This window comes from Chaetodon auriga, chromosome 6 (genome assembly GCF_051107435.1).
Source record: "Chaetodon auriga isolate fChaAug3 chromosome 6, fChaAug3.hap1, whole genome shotgun sequence".
Taxonomy (NCBI): domain Eukaryota; kingdom Metazoa; phylum Chordata; class Actinopteri; order Chaetodontiformes; family Chaetodontidae; genus Chaetodon; species Chaetodon auriga.
In genome coordinates, this window is record NC_135079.1 from 25,321,474 (window position 1) to 25,349,034 (window position 27,561).

Below are 27,561 nucleotides of genomic sequence, written 5' to 3' on the forward strand. Positions count from 1 at the left end.
AAATATCCTAAATAAGGAAACAAATGTTTTTTGTTATTTATTTTATTTTATTGAAATAGGTCAAATGTGACCCCTGAATTGATATATAATATAAAGCATAACAGGTAGACAGACCAACTTGCCCAAGTATGTATACACATATATCATTTTCTCAATGTGCACTTGAGAGCAAACTTTTTCCATGAGTGGCTCTACTGAGAAATAAAATCAAAAAGCTGGTAGTTGTGCTGTCCTGAAGTGGTGGATGAAGATTTCAGATGCTTAAGTTCAAGTATACGATACAAAAAGTGGAAATATAAAAGTCCTGCATTGAAAATTAAGTTAAGTTAGTAAAAATATAGGATTGTCAAAAAATGTACTTGTAGAAGTACATTATCGATATTATTTATATATTACTGTTGATACATGGAAGTATAAGCAGTCTTCATGGTGTATTTGGTTGAGGGGGAGCAAATTCTAATGACTTATTATACTGTGTGGTAGATTAATCGACAATAGTGCATTACACTTTATAAAGTGGTCTTATATTTCATTAATGGAAGGTAGCTTAATAAGCAAATACTGAAGTAAAGTACAAGTATGTCAAATTTGTACTAATGTACAGCACATGAGTAAATGTAGTGTGTTACATTGCACTGCCTGCAGACAGATCTACGAAGCAAGAAAAACTAAGACATTGGTTTAATTTTTTGTTCACTGTGTATCAGTGGCAGAACCTTTACTTAAGTGGGCTGCTGTGGCTCAGGAGGTAGATGGTCGTCCACAGAGCAGGAGGTCGGTGGTTTGGTCCCTGGCATCCCTCGGCAGTCCACAAGATACTGAATCCTCCCCCACAAAAACTGCCCCCGATGCTGTGCCATCGATGTGTGAATTCATATGTATGTCGCTTTGGATAAAAGCGTCTGCCAAATGACTCATTGTCATTAGAAGTAGCAATACAACAATGTATTGTAAAAATACTCCATTACATGAAAAAATCCTGCTTTATCCCACTAAAAGTTTGTAAGTATTAGCAGCTAAATGTAATTAAAGTGAAAATACTAGTTTGGTCCCTCTGATTGATAAATTGTTATATATGACATCATTAGATTATTAATACTGAAACATCAGCGTGTAAGCAGCATGTTACTGTTGTAGCTGCTGGAGGTGGAGCTAGTTCAAACTACTTTATACACAGGCACACCAGGTATATCTGAGGGGTCATGAGATGATTAATGGGAAGGGACAGAAGAGAAAAGAGTTCTGTTCCACAAATCTGTTTTACCTTTTGATACGTTTGTCTAATCTTTGATTTTTGGTGTGATACTGAAATGTATTGAAATGGAAATATAAAGTAGCCTAAAATAGAAATATTCAAGTAAAGTACAAGTACCTCAAACCTGTACTTAGGTATAGACTTGAGTAAATGTACCTAGTTACTTTCCACCACTGCTGTGTATGCATGGAGGGATTTTCTACAATATCTTGGGGTTTCTCTCAAGCTCCAAAGTCATGCAAGTCAGAGTTACTGAGGGCTCAAAGATGACCGTCATTAGAAATGTAACTGGAACTGACTGGCAATCTGATCAGGGTTGTTCCCTGTATTCTGTCCACTCCATAAAGATAGACAATTGTTCAGAACTCACAGAAAGGGCTAACCACTGCTCTATTTACCAGCCCTGTTTGCACAGCTCTTCTTTAAGGTTTTCTATTTCAATGGGCCACCAACATTGCCAGGGTAACAGCGCATAATGACAGGATTAACTCCATTATCCTAAATGAGAATAAATGGCTGTGATGAAATGAATGAAATATTGATTACATACAGTAGAGCGGGCTTTTTAATAAATAAGGTTAGTTTAGATTCAAGGACTTAAAATGAAGAGAGTGAACTAGCATTTAAAGATACAGTGCAGTCAAAATATTGTCCCTAAATCCCCACATTTCTTTCCACTTACCAACTTAACTCACTGAGCTTCGAGTTCGAAAGTTTCCCTTGCAACTCAGATTTACGCCAAGAGTCACTGGATTGCTCTGTTTCTGAGCAACATTACAACCTTACATTGGACTGATGTTACTGAGGGACCCAAAGCGTGTGATGTCACTCCACTGCCCTGCCACACTGACAACTATTGTCACCTTATAGCACCAGAGACCATGCAAGTCTGCCTGTGTACAGGTTTACAACATAACCAAACACTACAACACGTATTGTACTAATTAGTACACAGTGAGGCATTCTTGGGGGACTAATGATTGAATTAAGTCATGTGGAGTAATCTTCAGTTCGAGTGAAAGTCTGTGTAAACCTCCAGTAAGGTCTTGAGACTTACAGAACATTTGCTATAGGTGCAATGAAGCTATCCTGTTTGTGGTGGCCCATTTATTTGTATCACATCTGTATTGCAGGGGTGTAAATTTGTCAAGAAAGATGAAAGCTGCCATTATTGGTTTTTTTTTTGTTGTTGTTTTTTTAATGTTGACTTTTTAAATTTTTAAACTCTACACAACACAGTCTGTGTCATAATTCAAACTTAGCATTACTTAAAATGCAGCGATGATCTATTGGAATTGTGTTACGATGGAAACAGCTCGGGTCCAGGTTTAATTTTGGACTGTATTTCTGATGCTTCACTTTGAGACAGTGATGGGGTTGACTAGTGGACTGACAGTACAAGTAAATCAGAGTGGGCTTTGGGTGTGTTTGTGGTAAGTTATTACCGCTGAAGTTACACAATACATCTTGTACAATATACAGTTTGTATATGTATATACAGTATATGTAAGTATATATTGCATATTTATCACAATGAACCCTGTCCATGTTGGAGAATTCATGATACATTATAATAAATGTTTTAGCACAAGCTGTGTAAAAAGAAAGTGTTTTTTGGTGAAAAATAATTTTATCAGAGCATAAAAGTATTTATTTTTTGTACTGATAGGCTTTTTGACTTATGTTTAGGCCTAAACTGTACTGGTGTTTTTGTTTTTTTTGGTTTTTTCCCATGTCAACACTTGAACTAGGGTGGGGTGTAATGTCTGACATGATTATGCTCCTTTAAAAAATCTATGCAATCGAATAAGAGAAACGTTTAACTCTGAGCACAGCCCTGCAGGGCAGCGTAGCCTCTTGACATTCACGGTCTCTGATCACCTGTGATGTCTCATAGCATGCACTGTTCACATATTGCGATAGGGGGAGCCCCTGTGTAGTGTATGGCCCCAAACTTCCACCACCATGATGTTTACAAAGTCTAAATGTAGCTGGCAAATTGCTGCCGGCGACAATGATCAGCTGAACGAGCTCTTAGTACTTCGAATTGTTTTACAACTGTTGCTGTTGTAAGTCAAAGGGTGGTGTTTGAAAAAAAGAAAAGAAAAGAAAAGAAAAAAAAGAGGAAATGATCGAAAATGTAGCAAAATATGTCAAATAATGACAATTAAAATATTATCCCCACGCACACGAAGAGCACACTGGTACACCTTAAAACAACTTACCTGACCCATACCTGGTTCAACTTTTTATTTTTTTTATTTATTCATCGCCGGTCACCAGCATTCCCTTTAAACGGCTGTCGCACTATCAAACCGATGGGGTACTGTTGCCTATAGACTTGTGTTATTATAACAAACAGACAAATCAAATCACAAATATGTTTGAAATTTACAAGTTGTCCTTAGAGATCAACATACTCGACACTATAAAGAGAAGTTATTCCCACATATATGGTAGCGTGTAGCGTTAGGTAATCCCTTCTCCCCCCCCTCGTCTTGGGGTGGTATCGCCCTTCCCATCTGTTCAGCTCCGGTGAGACTCTGATTGAAGCAGATTGTAGCGCTCCGCGGGTCGCAATGGCAACTGTCCGAACAGGGCAGCAACAGCAACTTTTCTCGTATTTGTAATGTCGCGAAGATATTCTAAGTCACTGAAGAAACTACTTTCTAATGTGAGAAACAAACGTTACACAATTTCTCGAGTTCGAAAATGTCCCAGGGATGTACAGTTTCTGTGGAAGAGATCCAGTCTTGGTGGGAAGTCCCCGCCATAGCCCACTTCTGCTCGCTGTTCAGGACAGCATTCAACCTTCCAGACTTTGAAATAGAGGTAAATTTGAATTGTGCTTGCTTTCAGTAACATTGAATGTACTTCATTACGGAAATGAAAAGTTGTTTGTGTCAGCTTTTTCGCCTGCGTGGTCTGAACAGCACATTTATAACTAGCTATCCGGTTAACCAGCTTAGCAGTGTTCTCCGAACTTCTCGTTCGTTCACGTTATGAAGGCAGTCCTGTTGGGCGCGTGCTAGCCAGCTCGTTAGCACAACTAAAAGCTAGCTTTAATTGTTAATTGCTGGTCCCCAAAGTTGAGAGGTGTGAGATGAATACAGTATTCATGATACAGTTTGATGATCCGACGTCTATAGTAACGTTACGTGTTGCAAGGATGCTCCAATGTTCCTGAGTAACTTTAGATAGAGGTGCTCTCGTAACAACCATGTGCCACTCGTTTGTTTTCATTTGACCAGTCGACTTCAGTTCAGGTCATTCAAACAAAAGTAAACGAAAGAAGATGACCAGAATATGCTAAAAAATGCTGTATATGCTGTAAAAAGTGGCGAAACGATACGAAACTTGAGGACATTTGAATGGAAACATTTTTGTAGATTATGTTTGTGCAGCTGTAGAAATGTGTTTATGGTCCGAGAAATCGTATATGAACTCGGATCGTTGGCCTGCACACGGAGTGGACTGTGTGACCGTGTGTAGTTTCTTTTTCTGTCATGTAAAGTTAAGTTCATGGCGTGAGGTTCGAGTTTATTGTCTTGCAGTTGAGAGCCATCTGGCTTGGGTAGCCATAGGGACGCAGATGCTCTTCAGGCATTGTTTGCTCGCCTAAGTCCGATTTTGTTGCAATAATCGATGGTTAAAACATTTGTTGATACCAACGCGATACGAGAAGTTGTAGTGGTCAGATCACTCGTCTGCTCTCTGTCTTTATCACAGAACACACGAAAAATATTCCACCGCGATTACATAATGAACTTTATCACTCGATTCGACCCCCCTTGATGTTTTAAATGTATTCGCACTTCACAGAACAGCAATTCTGTTGTTGATGTGTTCAAGTGTTATTTCAGAGTAAATGCAGATTGTTTAGTCCATCGAGGAATGACTGCACTTTAAAGAAATTGGTAAGGTCAACATCACGCATCAACAGTCTCCATCACTCATTCATCCCCACCCCCTTCGGCAGAGAAACACACGCAGGCATCGCTTTGTTATTAAACGGGGTGCAGGCCAGATGGGGGATCGCATTGCGATTAGTTTACATGGAAGTTGAGGGTCTTGTGCTGTTACATAGCTACCATTGATGGGTTTGGTTTTACACTGATGATGCCTTTTCCAGTTGCAAAGAACTGCTCGCTTGAGCCTCTTGATTTTAAGTTTACAAACGCTTCTGTAGGCCAAGCACAAATGGTGTATTCATCTTTAACTGCATGAGCACATCTCAGAGGCAGATACACCCCTTCGACCGCATTCTCAGGAAATATTGAGATTGATGTGGTAGTCTTTGACATCTCAATCAGACACACAAGTGTTCAAGGTCATAACTGATTTGATTCTCAGTGTAATTATATGAAGCTGCATTTATAATAATAGCAAAGTAGTGATTAGTAATATGAGCTTACTGCTTTAGTCCTTTGACTGAAAGCCAATGGAAAATGCATTTCTGTGAGAAATATTGTCTGTCTGAAATAGTGTCAATGCTGAAACTGGGTGGGAAGACTAGAATGCATGGTCCATGGCACTGAGTTCATCTCATCTTGTTGAAAATTTGTGATATCAGAACCTTTTCCAAATAACTGAATGGATTTTGGCATTGGTTTAGTAGGACATTGGATGATTCTGAAGGATATCAAAATGGCCATGTGACATTAACTAAACCCTGTGTTGTCAGCTTTAACCAACTGTGTCCTTGTTTGTGTTGAATGGTTCTCCAATGTGGGAAATAAGAAATCATGTTTTTCCTGCTTTGTTTCCCCTGTTTATATTTCTCATGGAGTATTTCTGTTTTGAATGAAGCAGGTGGCTTTCTAGGTGTACAGATCAAAGACCTTTAATGCTGCTGTGCTTTGTTTTTTGGGTGAGTGAAGGGTAAGTCTACTCAAGTAGCTGTGTTTACGGAGACACGAAGAGTTTCGAAAAGAACCCTATCAGAATTAAAGTACCTCATGGAGCCACCTTGATCCGAATAAACTGGTCCACTTAGAAGTTTGTCTTGTAAATGCTCTTTTTTTTCTTGCTTTTGATTTTTTGAAATATGTATACACCTGCACATGTTTGCACACTTGCCTTAAGTGGTGTGTAGTAGTTTCAGGTACTCTTCAACAGTATGCCTAATGCAGACTTTTGTATTATATTGCCGTAGGGATAGTGTGCATCTGATGGCGATGCATTCACATGCACTGGGCTGAAAATGCATAATTGGAGAGTGGCTACTTAAGTGGGTGGCAGGAGGAAAAATACATTTACAGTTAACACTCATGGTGTGTATTTACAACCAGCTGGTAGAGTGCAATTCAGAAATATAGCATGCGTTTGAAGAGGTGGTTTGACTGATCAACTCATATCTTGGCCAGGCCAGGTTCCTCTGGTCATTTGATTGAAAGCACATCACCTCTCACCCTAGCAATAAATGTGCAGGGTACTGCTTTTACACTGGGGTGTATGTGCCATTCTGTGTGTAAAGTGGGCTTTTGGAGAGATTTCATGTCATAAAGTCAGAAAAGTAGATGCAGAGCACCTTATTTGACCTTCTGGCTCCTACACAACAGATACCGGGAAGACTCTGCACAACACAACTCTCACTTCACTTTTGACATGATGAAATTCAGATATCAGCTGACTTAGTCGTATCTCATTGGTCTAGTTCTTGCTTGGCTTTTCAAAGTCAAATATTCACACCAATTTCTGGCACTCCAGTAATGTAACAATAGTCTGCAATGACGTGTTCCAGCGTCTGAACAGTTGTAATCTTTCCAACATGTTCACTTTCTGAGGACTTAGTAGTAAGAGGAAACTGTCATGACAACTGTCAGACATGTTTGTTTTGCTTAATGCCACATACCAGCAACAAGACAAGCTGGCTTGGCCACTGTCAGCCCAAAGTGCACTTTGGGCTGACTCTCATTTACCTTTGGCCTTGTCTTGACTTGTATTGTAAAGGTTTATGAAAATTGATGAGCCCACTTGTATATAATAGTCAATTAATACAACTTTGACTGCTGACAGTCTTACAACTTTGAGAAAATTGTCTTTTGTCTTCCTCTAACATATCCTTTTCGTTTAGTAGTTTTGTAGTTGGGTAATGTCAGTCACCTCCAGCTGCAATCCTATCTCTGATGTATTGGTTGAATTACCCAAGAATCGCGGGGGGGCAGGAAATGGCTGTCATTGGTCGTGACAGAGTGGGGGGTGTCGAGTGATTTCACTCCGCCCTGGGCTTTAGTGTCGACATTCTCATATCATCAGTCCTTCCTGGTGGACATAGCATCTTATATTGGCTGCTGTTGTCTTTGTTCGTGTAAGTCTTTGCCACCCTGTCCCTGTTATAGACAGCAGGGGTCAATATCGTTTTTGCTGAGAGCCTCAACCAACTCCGCATCTGTTAGACGTCTATTCTGGGTTTGCCCTCTGGTGTTAGCTTTGGGACATAAGTGAAGCGAATGTGGGGTTGCACACTTCCACAGCATTAGTTTGTTGTGAAGCTCAGTCATTAAGATTGACCAGCCTGAATTCTTGTTGCCTCACATCATGAACTGATTAATTAGAGAGTTGTTTTTTCTGTCTAAGCTGAGGTATAAATTTGGAGAGGCAACTGACTGAATGTCCACTTTAATAGTGTCGCTATCATTATGGAGACTTTTGTAATGAATGCCACATTTGAGACCACAGTGTTTTTTGTCCCACATGAAACTGCTACCAGGGTAGATATTGACAAAGTCAGTGATTCACTCAGACAGTGCTGTTGTGGTACTGTGGGGGCAGCCCTTTTCTTTCTACGGTACTGGTCAGTGATAATGCAGTCTCTCCTTGGCTAGCCTTACAGAACAGCCCCTTGCACATTGTTCCTTGGCTGATACACTTCACTGTTGCTGGTTTCCACTTTCCTCAGGCCACAGGCAGTGAGCTGAGAAAGCCCTGTGTGTCTCTGTGTGTCCGTCTGTGTGTCTGTGCCCATGTATTACTCATGTTGTGGGGACATAAATCTGTTTACACAGTCACTGTGTGGGGACTCACTGTACTTATGGGGACAAAATGAGGGCCCCATAATATAAATCATTCAGTTTTAGTGTGAAGAATTGGGTTAGGTTAAGGGTTAAGGTTAGGCAAGTAGTGGTTAAAGTTATGGTTAGGGTAAGTCTCCAGGAAGTGAATGGAAGTCTATGTAATGCCCCCCAAAGTAATGAAAAGCAAATTTGTGTGTGTGTGTGTGTGTGTGTGTGTGTGTGTGTGAGAGAGAGAGAGAGAGAGAGAGAGAGCTGAGTGGATGAGATGGAGAGGAAAGAAAGAATGAGTGGGAGGTAAGGGGAAAGAGGGGAAGTAGAGAAGAAGTGTCCTAGAGACAGCGAGGAAGTGAAAGCACATTAGTATGAAAGAGTGAGACAGTAATCTGCAGGAAGGAGGCCCAGGGTCAACGTGCCTGTCCACTTTGCCTTGCCTTTTATCTCTGTGTTGTTTACTTGATTTCTCGACTATGGATCTGTACAATGACACCTGAAATCCCATAGCCAACAGATGCTGCAGGCCTGGACCCTCAATGATGTACCCTTCATGCCAAGAACCTCTGTCCCAGTCATCTTTCCACTCAGTGCTCTGAGAGCGGAACATCTTCTTATATTTATTCCATGTGTCTTCACCAGCTGCCTGTCATCATCTTGGTTGTACCTTAAATTGGCTTCCTCTTTGGAGAAGTTCATTATTAAACTAGCGAGGAGCTCAGTGGCATGGGAAATTTATAAGCCTTTAACAGCGTCCTGCCATCCTGGGACCAAACAAAAGATCATGGTTGACAAAAGACAAATTTTGGGATGGTTACTTGGAAGAAGGTAGAACCGGCAAAAAAAAAAAAAAAAAAAATATACAGCTGCATCATTGCTGTCACACACACATTGATCCGTGCACATAAGAGAACATAAACCATGACAGTGATGTCTGAAAGCAGAGTACCTGTCACAGCTGTCAGGCCGTTACAATGCCTTCCTCGAGTGGTTGTTGGATTATGCGCTTTAGTTACATAACCTCGCATTGGACACGCCAGACAGACACAAATGTATTTCATTTTTCCCATACAAATTACAGACATAGCTTTTTGCAGTTTGCCATAGTGCCGTTGTTGGTGTTGATAAAATCTTCTGATTGCCAAACCCATTTGTTAGTTTCTACTTTTAATTTGACGAGGATGATAATAGGAAAGACAGAAATTACAGGGCTGATAAAGCCAGCCAGCAAACAAAGAAGCAAACTTCTACTGTACATTGAATGGACCCTTCTTGTCCTGGCTGGAGAAGAATCGTTCAGGAGGGTGGACATAAGAATGGTACAGCTTTTTAACCATGTTAGCGGCGTGGCTCTGTGGATGGAGATGTCAGCCGGTCCACCACTTTGGTCCAGACTGGAATCTCTCAGCAACTATTGGTAGAGTCCTAATGCCTTTGGTGATCCTCTGACTTTCCAAGCATTTTTCAGCAGGTTAAAGTTCTCACTTATCCTTTAAAATATATCAATATCTACTAGACGGATTGCCACAAAATCTTGTACAGATGGTTATACTTCCAGAGAATGTATCTTAATCACTGTGGTGATCCGCTTTTCCTTCAGTTCCACTGACTTTGTCAATTTATTTCTCTAATAGTTATGACCAAAGACCTACAAAACTCAGGACATTATTATCATCTTCAGCTGTACTCCATCTTTAGTCCTAATAAGCAAATGTTATGCTATGCATGCTAACACCCAGAGCTACTATGGTAAACGTCTTTTTTTTTAAGCTTTACAACCTTTGTGCTTCACAGTTTTACTTTGATTTATTGTAGGAAAAAAACAGCTTTTTTCTGTGATATGATCATGAAATTAAAGGTTTCAAATTTGAAAACTTAAGTGCTCTTTGTAGGATTGGTCTTAATCATGGGCCATTTGAGTTGTAACAGCCATTCTTTTACATCAGGTCTGGTTTAAGTCGTGTCCCAGAAGGTTTTAAGTCACATCCTCATTGCCATCACTTGTCCCACTACCCCATACCCAACAGCAGTCACTCTACCCCATCCCCTTTTCGAGCCCCAGCAGCCTCCCTGTCCCTGAGCCCCAGCCCCTGGCATCACCATGACTAAACCCCAGATGGTGGTTCTTTCTTTCCCTTCCCCCTGGAGGGTGGAGGCACTCCAGTCTGACTGGGTGCTAGCTGCTGCTATTGCAACCCTTCTGGGGAGGGGGCTCCTATTTTCGTAAAGCCCCCAGTGTAATTGTAAAAGAAGATTTAGTCCTATTAGATCTGGTAAATAAGCGAGAGCAGGCTGCCTGTGAACACGTCCTTGTTTCTGTTGTCTCAAAAGCAAATGGATTAACAGGGAATAAGATCAAGGCTTAAGTGTTGCTCCATCATGGCCCAACTTCAGACAGTCGCACACTCTTGCTGATTCCCAGTTTGTGTGGATTATAACTGCAGATAGTCACTTAATATGTGTTGCTAGTCTGGCCTCAACAAGGGGGCTTTGATGTGAGGGCCAAGCATGGTTGTGGTGAACATGTGTGGCAGGATATCACTGGCAAAAGCAAGCAGAGGTTGGAATTTGGTCTTTTTTTTATGTTTCCTCACTAGACCAAAGAGGGTGTATGCTGTGATATCCGCACCATCATCGCCAGGGATCAGTGGTTGCTAACTTAAATCACTGATGATATGTTTACCTTCAAGCTTGGGCTGCTCTATCTCCTTTGTCAATTCCAGGGAGGAGATTGGAGCCCCCCACGCAACAACAGTGATCCACTCTCATCCCAGATCTGCACTGTTCACTCGTCCCTTGCATCCCTTTCCCTTTCTCTCCCTCTGTCCCACCCACTGACATATCCCCAGCTCAGCCCTCACAGCCTCACAGACACCAGCCTCTGGCACTCCTCTCTTGATCAGGCTACACATAAAGCCTTCAAAACTTTTTCACACTCTGCAAGTACCCCTCAAAGATCAAGAACCTTTTTGCATGTCTTTTTTAATACCCTCCCTTACATACACTGTGAGGGGGCTTTGTAAGATGCTTCTGCCCCTCCCCCAGTTGTGATTGACAAGTGAGAGCAGCAGTACATGCATCAGATGGTTTCACATGGGGAGTGTGTGCACAGAGGGGGAGGTAGAGGGGCACATACACCGGGGTTTGTTTCAGCCAGCTCCATTGTTACAGCTCCCCATGGTTCCCTCTCTCTGTCTCCAGTCTGGGGCGGCATCCCTCCAGTGTTGCTTTCTCACTCTGGTTGTGAACTAGAGGTGAGACAACTAAGAGAATTTCACCCAACCAGGTCTCATCCAATGGGAGCCTTGGAAAACTTACAGTGGTTAAGATATGTTTAGCCTGTCTAGAAACAATGTTTTTTTTGTGTGTGATGCAACAGCACGGTGAGAGGAGATAATTAAGAAAGGAATTTATTGTGTAATATCTTTGCTGTTTGTTCCTTGTAGAGAAGGAGTGTAGGCAAAGAAATTATGATGTAAAGGGGGAGGAAGCATTTGGAATACAGACATTTTTGTCAGAGCAATGCTAACAAGAGAGTTGTCTGAGAACTGGCACAAGATGACTTATAGGAGGGGTGTGGATCTGTGAGGCTTTAGCAGGGTGCTGACTGGCACACAGTTGGCTGACTACATGGATTGCAGGAGGCCACAGGCTGAAATACAGATTTCTGGCTGGCACGCTGAGTGTTCTCAACCCCATTGTCTTGCTTTACACAGTTTTCAAAATATTAACTAGTGCTAAATTTGTAGACTGTTCTTCACCTGTTGCTGTTTCTGTTGGACCTATGACAAATATGATATTAGACCTGTGTGGGCATTCAGTCGAGTTGTTTCGGTTATTGGTAACACAATGAAATACAATCCAGGAAAGCCAGTTTGAGTGCTAGGATAGCCCTGCGTTTTTTTTGTTTTTTATTTTGAGCTCTCTGCATTGGCATGCCCATTTCATTCAAATGAATGAGGGCTGTGTTTTTCACACAGAGGTCATGTCAGGCTGGTGTGGCCAAAGTGCCTTTGGGGCTGTTGCACGAGAGGCTGGCTTCAAATAACTAACACCAATAAGGTGTCATGTTATGTCTTCTGTTAAATGTAGCATTTAAACACAGTGCAAATACTGCAGTCTCCAACTCTCTCTGATACCAAATTAACAAAAATGTAAAAAATAAAAAATAAAAAAAAGTCGCTAGTGCTGGTTTTCCACCAGCAAACACAGCCAATTGTGGTTGTTTGAAAGCACCACCAAGTCAGAGCTGTTGCCCCAGCACCAACTGTTAGGCCATCATATCCTAATGTTAAGTCTTTGTCACTGAGTAGTGTCTTCAAAGTGTCACATTCTGGAAAGCAGTACACTTCTATTCTCTGTATGCCACTTAAAATGTCAGAGTTTTCTCTTAAGGCTACTTTTCTTAGGTTATTTTTCCTCTCCTGACAAGTTGCAGTTCCTCTTCAGTTCTGTGTGTTTTAACTTGAAGGCCGCAAGCCATCTGCCTCATGTTGTTTTCTCCTGTTCAAGACTCCTCCCTCTGTCGTCCACAACCACACTGGTCAGGGACTATTTTTTTTCTCCTTGGGGGGCCAGCAGACTGAATTTTAACAATCTGTGTGTATGTTCATGTATATGAAGGTGCATGTTCATGTAGTCAAAGAAGAGGGCCGCTGGGATGTCAGCTGAGGCAGAAAGCTGCATGTTATATGGGCATGATGTTGATGATATGGTTTCCTCAGAGCTGGTAGAGGGTGGCCTTCTATCTCCTGTGCTTAATGATCTTCTTCCTCATAGCTAGCGAGCTAGGCCAAGGCAAAAGGTCTCAGTCTATCTGGAGAGAGCTTGTCTCCCATCCCCACACCCCCACCCCCCCAGAAAATTTTTTTTCTTCTTCACTACCCCTTCATGCAGCCTGGCCACCTGTGCCACCTGGCCATGACATTGACGCTGTAATAAACGTCAGTTGAAAGTTGAGACTGACCTTACAGTTGTGTGGTGTATGAGCTATATTTAGTGTTTGTCGCTCTTCCCACATGGTCGTGCTGCTTATTTAGACCAACCTGAAGTCATTCTTCCTGTTCACATGTTTTCATGAACAAATGGTGTCCTCGTCTGGGGGCTCTAAATGTTTGAATGTGTCACAGTGCTACTTAAGGCAGGTGTGGAGGACACAGCTTTTAACTCTGGGTAACAGACGTGTTGTAAATCAAGACTGACTATGCAAACAAATCAGCCAAGTTGTTGTTTTGGTATGTCAGTCAGATGTGTCTGGCACCACCTCAAAGATGTTGATGCTTTACACTGATGATCAGATGAACGGTACATCCTGAGGATGCAAGGGCGTTTTCCTGTGGTGTTATGGCTGTGTGTGCATGTTTGTCATGTGGCAGGAGGTGGTTATGTGTGGGGGAGGAGGGTGTTGTCAGATGATGGCTCCTGGAGGAACCATGTGTGAGATGAAAGTGGGAGGGGAGTGGGGGAGGAAGAAATAAAGAAAGAAGCAAAGGAGAGGAAGAGAGGAGCCTTTGCACAACAAACAGACCTCCCTTCCCCCTCTAGTTAGCTGTGCACTCGTCCTCCAACTGTTGGTGATATAGACCCCGGAGGAGCTGTTAACGGCAGTGGCATGGAAAGTGTCTGCTGTAAGCGTAGTCAGAGAGGCCAGCCCCTTGATACCACAGGCTCTGGATCTGCCACAGCCTTGGAACCGCTGATACAAATGCTGCTGCTCTGCTTATCACAACCCTGTTTCTCTCTCTCTCTCTAATTTGGAGCGTGCATTGGCCAGACACACATACTCACATTTTATTTCTGTTTTTCTTTCCCTGCAGATATGAATTGGGACACATGATGGGGTCATTTTGTCAACAGTGAAAAGTACATTTCACTTTTATCTGCAAATGCAGATGGTCTGTTCAGCCTTGAAGTCAGTTTAGCCTTGATGTCTCATTTCTTTTACAAAGCCTGTCGCTCTCCTCCTCTCATCTGATTCATGTCTGCTCATGTCTCTTAATTTCTACCATTCTGGGTCTCATGTCAAAGGGAGGCCTAGAGTTTTTTCCTCCTAGGGGCAGACTTATCTTTACCGTGGCATCATGACCCTTTCACACTGCAGATGTGCGCATAATGGTTTACTGAATGCACATTGGACCCATGTTGGACCCACTCTTATGAGACAGCTGTCACAGCTGTGCTTGTCAACTTTAGCAGAGACTCTAGTCAACACTGCAGTGTCATACATTAAACTGGTAAACTGTAGAATTATACAGATTCATATTGCAACAGTACTAGATAAAAGTTGTTTTAGTTTCACATCTCTTCTTTCATCAGTATGCACCTCTCTTGCTGTGCCTACCTTGCATTTCTCTGCTCTCTCTCTCTCTCTCTCTCTCTCTCTCTCTCTCTCTCTCTCACAGAGAGAATGAGGAGTTACCTACAAGGGAGCAAGCCATGAGTATTTTAGGCTTTATATGTGGGAAAGAGACAAACTCTGGAGTGGGCAAAGATGTACAACATTGTGCAGACCATATACAGAGAGGTGTTATGGAAAAGCCTTTAGCTTTTGCTTTAGCTCTTGCTGTGTAGATCAGCCTCTGCACCATTTGCCAGTTGGTTGTTATTGGGATCATTTGGTGAACCCCTGATGCCACAGGATGCCACTTGAGTACAACCCCAAAAAAAGTTTCAAAAAAGTTGGGACACTGTAAAACATAAATGCAGACAGAATACAGACATTTGCAAATGAACTGTACAAACAGTGTTTTTTACGAAGTGTTTCTGTGCCCATTTAGTAATATCCATTACACAGTCTTGTATTCAAAAAGCGGTGAACCTCGCTCCACCTGTGCCTGTGAACAACGGAGCATATTTGACTGAGTTTTTTGAGCATTCTTCAACTTTCTTTTGGGTTGTATTAACAAAACTTAAACAGGGAGACAGTGCCACAGTGGCAATACTATTTAAGTTATTTGACTATCTACAGTCATGGACAAAAGTATTGGCACCCCTCTGAAAGTGTTGGTTGTCTAGCAAAAGTTGCACACTTTTGGAGGTTTTTTGATAAAATAACCAAACCAGGGTTATTTCAATAACTTAACACAACTAAAACAACAATTGGTTTCCCAAAATTCAACACAAAATATCATCAAAATGCTGCAGGGAATGAAAACTGCATGGTCAAAAGTATTGGCACCCCTTTACAACAAATGTCTTTTGTACTAATAAAAGCACATTTCTCATTGTTAGAATCTTGTGTTAAGGTTTTGGGTAGTCAGACTTCAGCTCTGGCTGCTTTCCTGACAAATATCAGTCCATTTCTAAAGGACAGTAAGCTCCAGTTGACTAACATTATAGTTCAGTTGATTTCTATGGAAGGCATGATGTTTTCTTCAAGGATTTCCCTTGACATGCAGCTGATTTTCAGTGCCAGAGGAAGCAAAATCGCCCTACACTATCACCTAGTTATTGCCATGCTTCAGTTTAGACAGGGCGCACTTTTCAGTGTATTCTTCATTTTTCCTCGTCTATACATACTGCTGTTCCATAGAGATGAACAGAAAAGAATACTGAACCAAAACCATATAAATGAGTGACAGTAGGTTTGGCAGTTAATTCTATAGAGCAACTAGAACTTTTTGGGCCTCCTGACCAGTGGTTATGTCTGAAGGATGAAGAATGAAGAATACCCTGAAAGGTTCACCATGCTTAAAGTGAAGCATGGCTATGGCACGGTGATGCTCTAGGGCTATTTTTCTTATTCTGTTGCTGTAAATCAGTAAAAGGCGAGGGAGAAGATTGATTTATTGAAATATTTCGAAATCTGAGGCATTTTAAGGCATTTAAGGCATTTGGGCATTGGGTGTGAGAAAAAGCAAAATGGCTGTAAGCTGTGTTGACACCACAGGTGTTACCTTTTGCTCTGTTTGACGTTCTGTTCAATAGGTGAATCAGTAAGACAGTGACTCAAACAGTCATTTTGAGTGGAGATTTTCAGTCTAGATGCTGCTTTGTTTTTCCCACCATTCTTACAAATAATTTAGGAGAATTGCTGCCAATCACATTTTCCTCTACTAAAGTCTGCACTGTCCTCAGCTACAGTGGAGCAACTGGCTTGAGTGGGGACAATGTGTGGAGGAAGGGGAGAGATAAGGAAGAGGTAAAGAATGGGGTGGAGAGCAACAGTGTTGTCAGGGGAATAATAGAATGCCTCAGAGGTTCTCATAGACACTGGACAGCAGGACAGGGGGAGAAAAATGGTGTGGAAGAGAGTAAGAAGAGGTTAAGCCAGTGAGTGAAGCAGAGAGAGAAACAGCAGGGGAGTCGGGTGAGAGAAATGGCAAATACCTTTAGGGTGAATTGCTGATTGCAAGCCAGGCCCACAGAGGGACTGAGGAGATGACACACCTTTTGACTAAGCCATGACTCACTCTCCAATCTTTGTCCCGGTGTGTGAATACGAATAGCCTGTTTTGTTCACTGCAGTAGCTTAGTGATAAATCTGACAGTTAAGCTCAATGATTTATGCTCTTTATAGCTTATCATCATATCCAGCTCACTTATCTTTGAGTCCCATTGATCATTAATGTGAAGCAGCCAAAGTACTGCAATGTGTTTATTTTGTTGAGACACGTGTATGAATGAATGTCAGTAAAAGTGTGCTTTTTGTCTGTTGTTGTTATGTTTGCCAAAGGTTGCGGGTTGTGTCCTTGTAGTTTAGTAGTTAGGTCACTACTTTTTGTGTGTGTGTGCTTATAGAGGGGAAAGGTTCCCACAGGACATGTCCAGCTGCAGTGGAGTGTCCCTTGCAGCCCTTCATCAAACTGAGTGTTAGCACAAGGCCACAGAGGGATTCGGTGGCTCGATGGATGGCTGAAGAAAGGGCAGCACAGCACATTAATTCCTTTTCCCTCTGCCATCTGAGATGCTGTGTGGCACTTCAAAGGTGGAGAAGGGTGGTGTTAATCCAGGGGCTGTAGCAAGCCCTTCACTCTGCTGTGCTGTACTCAACTCTCCACTCTTCCCCCAGCCCTGGCCCCCAGCTTTTTCGAATCTTGATCAAAGTGCAGTCTGTCTCTGATGGATGGGCTCATTCTGGCTTACGGGCTACCTGATTGTGGACCAGGAAGTGGAAGTGAGCGTAATACAGGATCACTCGGCATCCAGTACACATGCACTTGTAAACACAGAGATAGAGACACTTTCGTTTTATCCTTTAATGATCAGAGCTCATGGCTATGACAAAGTTCAGCAGCTGGATATCACGCATACATGTGAACAAGCCATAACAACAGGTGCTTGCCTTAGAAGCCTTTTCTTTGCTGCCTCCCTTGTCTTAGGCTAGATGTACACTGCACAGTATTGGGGTTTATGGAGGTATATAAGCCAAATTCTCAAGATTTTAGGGAAAACTGTACATTACAAGTACTTGGAAACATTCTTGCTCACATTGGTGTTAGAGGGACACTGTGGGATGTCCAAATCCCTTGCCCTTGTATTGTGAGATGAAGAACCATGTAATTTATCAAACTTGTCAAGGTGTGCACAAGAAATAATGCACGATTAGTCAGTCAGTGGTGTCTGAAACTGTATCGACCAACCAACCATTAGCACCATGTGTTGTGAGACGTTGCAAATTTTTATCTCTTGTCATCAAACTCGCTCTCCTGGTATGTTTCTATAGTAGCTTATGTCAGAAGCAGGAGCAGGCTGTCTTGAGTTTTCCCTCATACTCGTTTCTAACCTGAAGCTCAAACGTTAATCTTATCCTGTTTTTCAACTTCTTTCTCAACCTCCTGTCTGTCTCTCCCCTCCTCCTCCTCCTCTTCTGTTTTTCATTGCGCTGACTTTCTGACTCCTGGCTTCCGTCATTCTCCATGGCCGGGAGGTGTGTACGCTGACCTTTTGCAACCCCTGAGCTCAACCAGGTTCCTCTAGAGAGAGGCAGGCTAAGAGACGAGTGAGCACACGATAATTAAATGGGCCTCCTTGTCCTTGAGATAATTTTGGACCACTTTTTTCCTCTTGAACCTGCAGTAGTACTTTTGTGAATGTTTGAGAGAGGAAGAGTGACACAGAGGAAGAGTTTGGATCTGTTGTTCGTGTGAGAGCAGTGACCACGAAGGTAAGGAGTGGTCAGGAGCACTGTTGTTTTTCTGAAGAGTGACTGGTTGGGCTTCAGCCTGAAGGGGCTGCTTTGCATCCTGCAAAAGGGGGCTTTAAGTGAAATGGACACTTGGCTGACGGAGCACTTTGCATTTGCATTTCTGCCCTCTCAGCCTCCTGTTCCCTCTCTCCCCTCCTGTTCCACTCTAGAGCCTTTGGGTATCATTGGGAAGAGCAGTGCATGCTGGGAAGCTGTGTGGGATGCTGTGTCTTGGTTGGTCAGTAGAGGAGAGGAGGGGGCCATGGCTGTGTTGCTGCTCTAGGCCCCTGCTGCCTGCCATCTCTCCTTGGTGCTTTCAGGTCCTTTAGAGTTTGTTCTGCCGGTTACTGCTGCTTCATAAAACCTCAATGGCTGAAACACAATACCAGGCAGGAGAGGGGTCATGGCTGAACTTGAACCTCAGCTCCAGCCAATCAACCACTGGCAAACCAAGAAGCCCTAATCAAACAACTTGCAAATTCCAACCGTCCCTCCTGCTGACTACCTCTGCCAGCTTACCTCTGCCTGTACCAGCTATAATTGTTGTTTTTTTTAAACGATTCCTGAATCAATTCTTCGATGCACATACACACTAACTAGCCCATAGTCCGTTAGCAATGGAAATTAGCATTGTGACTGCGATGAAATGTACCAACAATCCATTTTACTTCACATGCTTAACATATAATGACGTGTGTGCTCATAGTTACAGGCATATTTTCCTATGCCCTGTGGAAATGAACTGATAGCTTATTACTTCACATTTCTCAGTGCACAATGCACCAAAACCCAAACTCAAATTGGGTTTAAATGGGTTTAAAAAATACAGTGTGTCAGGAGATCTATACACATTTAGTTTACTACTATTTTATGCAGTCAAATCCAAGGAAAGTTTTCATGTTCAGTTTCATATGTGAATGAATGTGGATTTTTAAGTCTCGCCTGTGTACATTTTTCAGTGGCTCTATTCATTTTGGCCAAACATTTTATGTAGCATTTTCTTACGGCATTAACAGGAACAGCTAAAGGCAGCAGTTTACCTCAAAAAGGAATGTTTCATAAATCAAAAATTGTACTTTACTCATCATTGAAAAAAAAAAACAGACTGTGTTTCCAGAAAAAAACAAACAAAAAACAGACTTGTGTATATATATTTATATTGTTATATTTTGTACTTTCATTTTTAGTAGACTAAAACCACAACCACTTCACCACAACAAATTCCTCCTATGTGTAAAATCATACCTGGCAATAAAGCAATTTCTGATTCTGATTCTGATTCTGATTCTATTTCCTTATTGAAAGAGTCATCCTTGGAAACTCCTCAGGCTCCATCGTTGCCCGTCTGAGCTGTGGCAACATTTATTGATATTCATATCTGTAAATTTGTACTTTTGCACAGATGGCTCTGGTTCGTTAAGTGAAAGTACTTGCTGAGTCCTTCACATGTGCATTGACCTTACTCTCTCCTTTTTTTTGTGTGTGTCCAGGAGCTTGAGAAAGCCCTGTCAGTGCAGGATTTGGACTTTCTGGGGGACCTAATTGCCTGTCTGTTGCAGGGATGCTACCAGCGCAATGACATCACGTAAGTATAGAACAAAAAAAGAATCTTGTATATTGACAAAGGCTGTTAAAACAAATGTCTCTGTTTCATGGTATTCACAGCAGATGGATGAGCTTTTGAGTCATCATCGAAGAAGTAGTAAAATTGTTGTTTAAAAAATGCAAGCTTGACACGTAACCATTTGTACATTACCCTGAAGTTTTGGGGCCATGTCTGGTTTCAGTACAGTAAAAAGAGCCACTATTTAGTCGCTCATGGGCCATAATCTCTGATGCATGTCATTAGCAAATAAGATAAAATTAGCATGATTCAAGCTATTTTGGCAGTCCTTTGAAGTTTTGTGATAAGATACGATACTAGATATGTTGCCTTCATTTTGGTTGTGATACCAGAAAAGTCTTTCTGTGGTAAAGCTAAGCCCTTTTTTTCCTTTTTGAATAGAAAATCGTTTTCATTGAACAAATGACGTCGATATTCCAAATCTTGTGTAAACACAAGCAATCATATAAGAACTTGCTCAATAAAAAAGTTTAAATTGGGATTTTTCCTTTAAAACTAAAGTATTTGATGAAATATTAAGTAAGCAAGGCTATGAGTCTGACCAGGAATTCAATGCTACTTAAACAACTGTTTAACATACTTAAATTAGTTTTAGTTGTATTGTTGAAATAGGTTTTACAGACCTAGGTCTAGGTCTTAACCTTGTCAGGACCAGAGGAACGGAATAATTTTAAATGAAGCATCAGAGGCACAATGGAATATGGTGAATTATCATTGTTTGATTTCTCTGCCAAAATAAAGCCAGGATTTCCATCTCCTTCAAGTTAGTCATAGCACCCAGGAGCCTTCATAGGATGTCTGAGTCACCAGCACAGTGACTCGCTGAGGAGTCAGAATTTACTCACCATATGGTGACTAGGTCTGTGGTGAAATCATGTCATACTACTCCCGCAACATATGAAACCTGCATCACCACTGAAACTTTTCTCTCCCCCATGATCAAATGATGGGAGAAAGTGAGTGTGGAGCAGAGGTTGTTATTGAAATGCACAGGTTTGTCTAATATCTCCTGGGGTTTCCCCTTCATGCACATCTTATTCTAGCCCATCGTGAGAAAGTAGCAGAGTGGTACCAGTGAACCGATAAGCAGAGAGACAGGAATGATCCAGTTTTTCCACCCAGGCAACCGGTAACAGGAGGACAACCTGCTTTATTGGACTGGACAGGCGCTGGCATCCTGGGGGTGGCTGCTCAGCATTGGCCTTTCACAGAGCTTCCCTTTTCATCCGCACGTGTTAAACGCTCTGCCGGAGCGGGGGACAGGAGGGAGGGAGGATGTTGGAGAGAATGAGGGACAGAAAGTAGGAGAGAGATTGGGTAGCGAGGAGGGGGTAGCCTGCAGCTGTGTGAAAAGTGCACACTGCTCTTTCAAGATAAGCCATTTTTTCTGTCCCTCTTTCTCTGTGCCGTTGCATAGATGCTCACCCCTGCCCCAAGCCCTTGTTCTGTTCATCTGAGTTGGAACTGAAAGGTACAGATTAATCGGCTAGACCTGAACCGGAACCAACATTTATTTACCAGCTCCCACTCATAGCAGAAATACAACCCCACTCCCATTCAAAGAAACAAATCTTTTTTCTTTCTTTTTCGGCTCCACCTCCTCTGTCTCACCAGCCACCAGGGTAGTTTGAACTTTGTTTGTTTCCTAAGCTATTCATTACAAAAGGATATTGAAACATGGTGTGTTGGCTTTACAATGTGCACACAGCATTTGCAATTGAATTGGTTGCATTTATCCATACTGACAGATCTTAATGGACCAAAAAAAGCCTTCTGTCTGGTAAATGATTTTTTATTTAATACTATAAGTATCATAAGAGAGTTTAGAAACATCTTAACTTGTATGTAACACATAAAATATTCCTTATTTAACTAAAATAATTTCAATTCGAGCAGCGTTGCTGCTGATGTAAACACAGATGACCATTGCAAACGCTAAAAAAGGTGTAACCATTGGAAAATTCACCTGTATTACATTAACTGACCTCTGCAAGACTGTCACTGAATGGAACTCCTCCTCCTCAAGGGTTGACCCTGTACCTACAGCATTCTGAAAGGTGGCGTTTGACAGTGTTTCAAGTCATGTCCTCATGTAGATTATAAATACATCTCTGCAAACAGGCGTTTTCCCAGATGCCTTCAAAACAGCTCTTATAAAGGCCTTACTAAAGAAACCTGGAGAGCAATGTTGTTTAAAATGTTGTGTTTTACTTGATTTTTTGCATTCTATGTAATCTGTTTTAATTTTATTTTATTACCACTATTCACTGGGTTTGTGATGCACTCTTTTTATTCTATTTTCAGCATTGTTTTTACTATAATCATCAAGTGGATTTTACTCTCTATCTTGTTCGACATTCATTTTCTATCCTGATTTTTATGTTCATTCTTTGTCTTTTTATGTGAACACTTGGTTCATGTGATTTCTTTATTGTAAAGCACTTTGAGGAAAAGATAGTAGGTGAAAGGCATAACTGTTTCTGCAAGGACGAAACAGTAGCATAGACACGGACACACACACACAATGACAGGGAGGTAACCACAACAACAACAAAAGATAATTGTCAATATAATGGCACATCAACCACGAGAGTGTCAGTTGTTGCTTCCTGTATTCTGTGAGTACAGAGCTGGTTATTGGACTGAGAGAGTACAAAGGTTTTTTTTTTTGTTTTTTTGTATTTTAAGAGTTTGAATCTGGTGTTGAACATATTGATCTTGAGAAACATACCTTTCTCACTCTTAGTCTCTCTCCTGTTCTTTTTGCTCCACCCTTTAGCCCCGAGGCTTTTAGTAGTTACCTGGACGACATTATCAGCTACCGGTGGGAACTGGAAGAAGGGAAGCCCAACCCACTTCGAGAGGGCCCCTTTGAGAATCTCCCTGTTCGCACTCAGGTGGAACTGCTGCACCGGCTGTGTGACTACCGTCTGGATGCTGCTGATGTATTTGACCTGCTCAAGGTACATATCCACAAGGAGCAGCTAGGACAATCTGCACATAATTGTTTTCGTGCAGGCAATTTGTTTAAATATGGTTGTATGCATTATACTTTTGACGTATTATTTTTTGTCATGATGAAATAGAAGTCAACACCAGTGAAGCTACATTAGTTAATACACAGTCACAGAAATATGAGGGTATCTTGCCTATAATCATTGTATCCCATTAAAGCTTAACGGTTATTATATGAAAAATCTGCAGCTCCTTTAATTAGTTTTTACTTCTTACAGGAGAAGTGGTTATAATGAGTGGGTTTCTGATTTTAAGACAAGGTGAAAGCCCCTAAGTGGGCGCACTCCAACCCAGAGCTCGTGGGTGAATTTTAAAGCACCTTAAGAATTTTCCTTCTAGTAATTATTTAACATGGGGGTGTTTTCACTGTGGCCTGAAGAGAAGATTTTCATTTACATTTACATTCTAACTGAATTTAAAGGTATTGTAGCTTTTTATTACAGCTGACAAAGATAACTCCCTGGACAGTAGCTCAGCGTATATCCCAGCTTTAACTAAGTTGCAACTAATAATTACTTGACAGTTTTACCACCATGCCGTCTGTCAGATTAGAATTTTCCTCTAATATATTTTCTCCATGAGATAAGACTTTTTATAATAATTATAAGTCTCAATTTATGAATGCACCCATAAGATCCTGAAAGCGCTTCATGCCAGTCGGTGATTCACAGCCATGTAGGCGCTAACGGCTGAATGACATCACCCACTAATGACTGATGATTTAAAAACAGTCCTACATATGATTTGATTAATGTAACGTCTTCACCCCCATCCCCAACAGGGACTGGATGCAGACAGCCTGAGGGTGGAACCGCTGGGGCAAGATGGAAATGGAGCCCTCTACTGGTACTTTTATGGCACCCGGATGTACAAAGAAGAGCCAGTCAATAGAAAAGCAGAGAGGATTAGGTAAATACCGTCAGTTTCTGTCCAGTACACCAAGAATGAATGTTATGTCACTGGTCATGTTTTCTGTGGCTGACTGGAGCATATGGTATGTGTGTAATTACAATAGTAGTTTGGCACTCTTGTTTACAGGACTGTTGAGGGTTAATTATAGAGGGCCCCTATTGCTAATTACCCTTGTTAAAAGGCTATAATTTAAAAGCATTTGTTTTCTGCTTGTTGTTTTCCCAACAGTGAACTCACTGAACTAACATTACCAAAGAAAAAGAAAAGGGGAAGACCACCAAAGAAGAAAAAACTGGAAGACCCTCAGCTAAGGTGAGAGAAATGTTTTTGTTTGCTGTCACTGCCAACAGCCCATTGCAGAGAAATGCTTACATGCATAGCCGTGCATGTGTTGCACAGATGTACCGGGTTCTATCAAAAGAAAGCAGGCATTCAAGTGTCACAGCAGATTCCATGGCTGTTTGCCACGTGGTCTATGAGTGTGTAGATATTAGTGAAGGTTTGTGCAATCGTGTGTAAAACCTAAAAACAAAAAGGCCTTCTAGAGAATTATACATGATCAGGCTTTCGTAGGCTTGTGTTACCATTTTCCTTTGCTCTCTCTCAGATGTCGACTGATCAGTAGTCTACTACTAGATCTGAAATGTAATAAATGAACAATTATTTTTTGCCACATACTCTCCAACCATAGTCTGACCACAAATTTAGACCACTTGTATTTTAATTGGCTCTGTGGATGGATTTCATGGAACACATCATGGATAGAATAGAGCAGTGATATAAATAGAATTAAGTGTTTCTGTCTTCCTAACATTAGCCTCTCATCTTCATTACTGTACACTGCAGTTTCTATTTGACTTTAAGTGGAGGGAAGCTGGAAGAATAGCAGGAGGTCAAGAAACGACTTGAAGAGTAGAGCTCCTGGTCTCACTGAGATACATGTCTCCAATTATACATACATGAGAGTCTAAACTAATGTCCAAAAGGCCTAATAGTTTCTCAGTTGCTCTTAGATTAGAACCTTTTCATGCTAGATTTAGCAACTCTGTTCTTTATAGGAATGTTTTGTATCGATTATTCTCAAATGATTTTTACCTTTCAGTGATGTGGAGAGTGAAGTGACAGAAGTGAAGACAGAAAATGAGTTCGAAGATCTTTACCCGAGCACAGGTGAAAGGATCCCCTGAATTAAAGCAATTGAACTTTCATGGTGACTTCACTGAGGAATCTTATGTATTTGTGTGTTATTTAAGCTTTGACAACCACTTTCACTGATTTACATTGTCCCTCCAATCAATATGCCAGTGTCTCTCCTCTTTGCTTCTACCAGGCCGTAAGCGAGGCACGTGGTCCCTTGTGTGTGATACAGAGGAACAATGGGTCAGTCTGGCAGAAAGCATCAAGGACAAAACCTCCCCACAGGACCGCCACCTCTACCGTGTCATCAGTCAGAACTTCCTGCCGGAGATCAGCAGCATGATTGAGCACAAGGTCGGACGCCAAGAGACTAATATTAATCCCCATTATAAGATTTTAGAATATCTTGTCCTAGTTGGAGTCTGGATAGAGAGTGTCAGCCACTACCCAGAACAGCGCATAAACAGCAAGTCTAACCATGGTAGATGTCTAAAAATGCCACTTGAATTTTTGCTTCTTATTTTCACAAATGTTCTGTGTTTATTTGTCACAACTCACTAATATACTGACTGTAGTGATGGTAGCAATATCTATCAACTCATAGTGATTTCATTGAGGAACTGCACTATGTTCACAAAACCAAACTTAATCTCAACTATTTCATTTTAATTTAATCTTAACCTAATCTTAGATTTGGCAGCCTTCCAATGGTAGTACGCAAAACATCTTGTGTATTGCTACGTACGTTTTTTGTCTGATTTTGAAGTTATTCTTAACTGATGTAATTCTAAATTGATGATGGATGATACTTCTCTGTGGCTTTGTCACCAAAAGCAACCCCCTTCTCTTTACAATTTACCTGGGCCAGCTACACCACAGGTGAAGTGAAGGAAATTCTTCATTCTGCAGACCACCGAGGTTGAACTTGTGCCCCTTTCTGTTCTCTTTCTAGTTGGGTAGATTGGGGGCATGCGTTCTGTGGCCAGCTTCACTGGGGTTGGCCACTCATTAGGTCCCTCTCATTTGTCTATCATATCATCCTTGGAATGTGTACCTGAGGCGAGAGTAGAGACTTGTGTATATATACATGTATGCATACACTTTGTGGCCTGCTCATAGCAAGCTTGAGTCAGAGCCAACACTACCCACTCAATTTTTCCTTCCAACTTATTTCTATACTTGAGTGAAATTAATTTCATTAAATGCTTCAGTTAGTCAAAGCTAAAGTAGGCCCCTGTTTTTATCTTACTTGTTAGTATGAAGATGGTTGAGCTTTTTCCACTCCTATAATGCACTGACTGATGCTATTGAAATGCTCTTAGCCTTCCTCCATCATCATCATCATCATCATCATCATCATCAGTGAAGTAAAGAATCGTGCTGCCAGTTTGATGTTGGCAGCGGTCGGTCACTTGTCTTGTCTTTCATCAGCTGCACACTCAGCTATACTACTAATAATCACGTTATATATCATATCCAAAATGACTCTCCATTAATCGCTTTTCTCCATGCAGAATATTAGTGAAGCGTTAGAGTGGTTTTGTAATGATGCTGGTCTGTAAAGGAGCATCTTGGGGACTACAGCACATTAGACGTTAAGAGAGAACAGAACAAGACAACTCTTTCCACTTTGCATGTTCTCTGTCATGATCACAGTGTGGGGGAAAAAACGACACACCAGACTCAATTAACTGGAAGTGCATCCCCTGTTGTCCTTATATGCAAATAACTTCCACTCGTGCTGCACAGCAGGAGATGAAAATACTGCATCCTGCCTCTTCATTATATTTACATTATATCACCACATTTTCCTGTGGTACTGTGCAGAGGCTGTGCTTCACTTGCTTGTTAAGACCAAATTTATTTGAGGCAACCAGAAGAACACTGAAGTCTTCACACTACACAAGGCAGTTATCTTTTTTTTTTTTTTTTGGTCAGTTTGTTATTGATTGGTGTCACATTAATACGTTGACATGGTAATTGAAGGTCTGTGATGAGGGCTATTTCAGTTTACAATAATATAGAGCAGAGGGAGTCAGTTGCTCTAACCAGCAAATGTCTACCATTTTGCCTGATAAATGATTTCAACTGTTTAACAATTATCATTATTGTGGTCATAGCATAGCATAGTGTGTATGCGCATATTTTTTACATATGTCTTTTTTCATGTGGGTGTGTGTGCATACAAGTGTGCCAAATACACACTGTGTGTAGCCCCTTGAATCCTTCTCTCAATGTGTCTCAGGCTGCTGTCACCAGCCATTTCATGGGGCACTGACAGCAGGAAGGAGATCACCTTGAGGCAGGATGGAGCCTCTTGAATGACAGCTCTGCTGTGCTGCAGGATTCTCTCGACCTTTTTAAGTGGTGACACCGGAGGCACTCTATCTTGTGCATGCTGGATGGAGGCAGGGGGGTAGTGCTGGTGGTAATGTAGGGAGGAATTGTGGAGCCCCAGGATATGCCAGTGCTTCTCACTAAGACA

General features: G+C 41.5%; 1 protein-coding gene across 1 annotated transcript in view; it reads left to right on the forward strand.

The window, feature by feature from the left end:
- Positions 1–3,809: 3,809 nt before the first annotated feature.
- The window catches only part of cecr2 (CECR2 histone acetyl-lysine reader), a 34,343-nt gene continuing 10,591 nt past the window's right edge, over positions 3,810–27,561 (forward strand). The window contains exons 1-7 of the mRNA XM_076732478.1: positions 3,810–4,087; positions 19,879–19,973; positions 22,792–22,975; positions 23,809–23,936; positions 24,168–24,251; positions 25,042–25,109; positions 25,270–25,430. Coding sequence (XP_076588593.1) covers positions 3,968–4,087; positions 19,879–19,973; positions 22,792–22,975; positions 23,809–23,936; positions 24,168–24,251; positions 25,042–25,109; positions 25,270–25,430 — 840 coding nt within the window. The 5' untranslated portion in view covers positions 3,810–3,967. The remainder of the gene's footprint in view (positions 4,088–19,878; positions 19,974–22,791; positions 22,976–23,808; positions 23,937–24,167; positions 24,252–25,041; positions 25,110–25,269; positions 25,431–27,561) is intronic.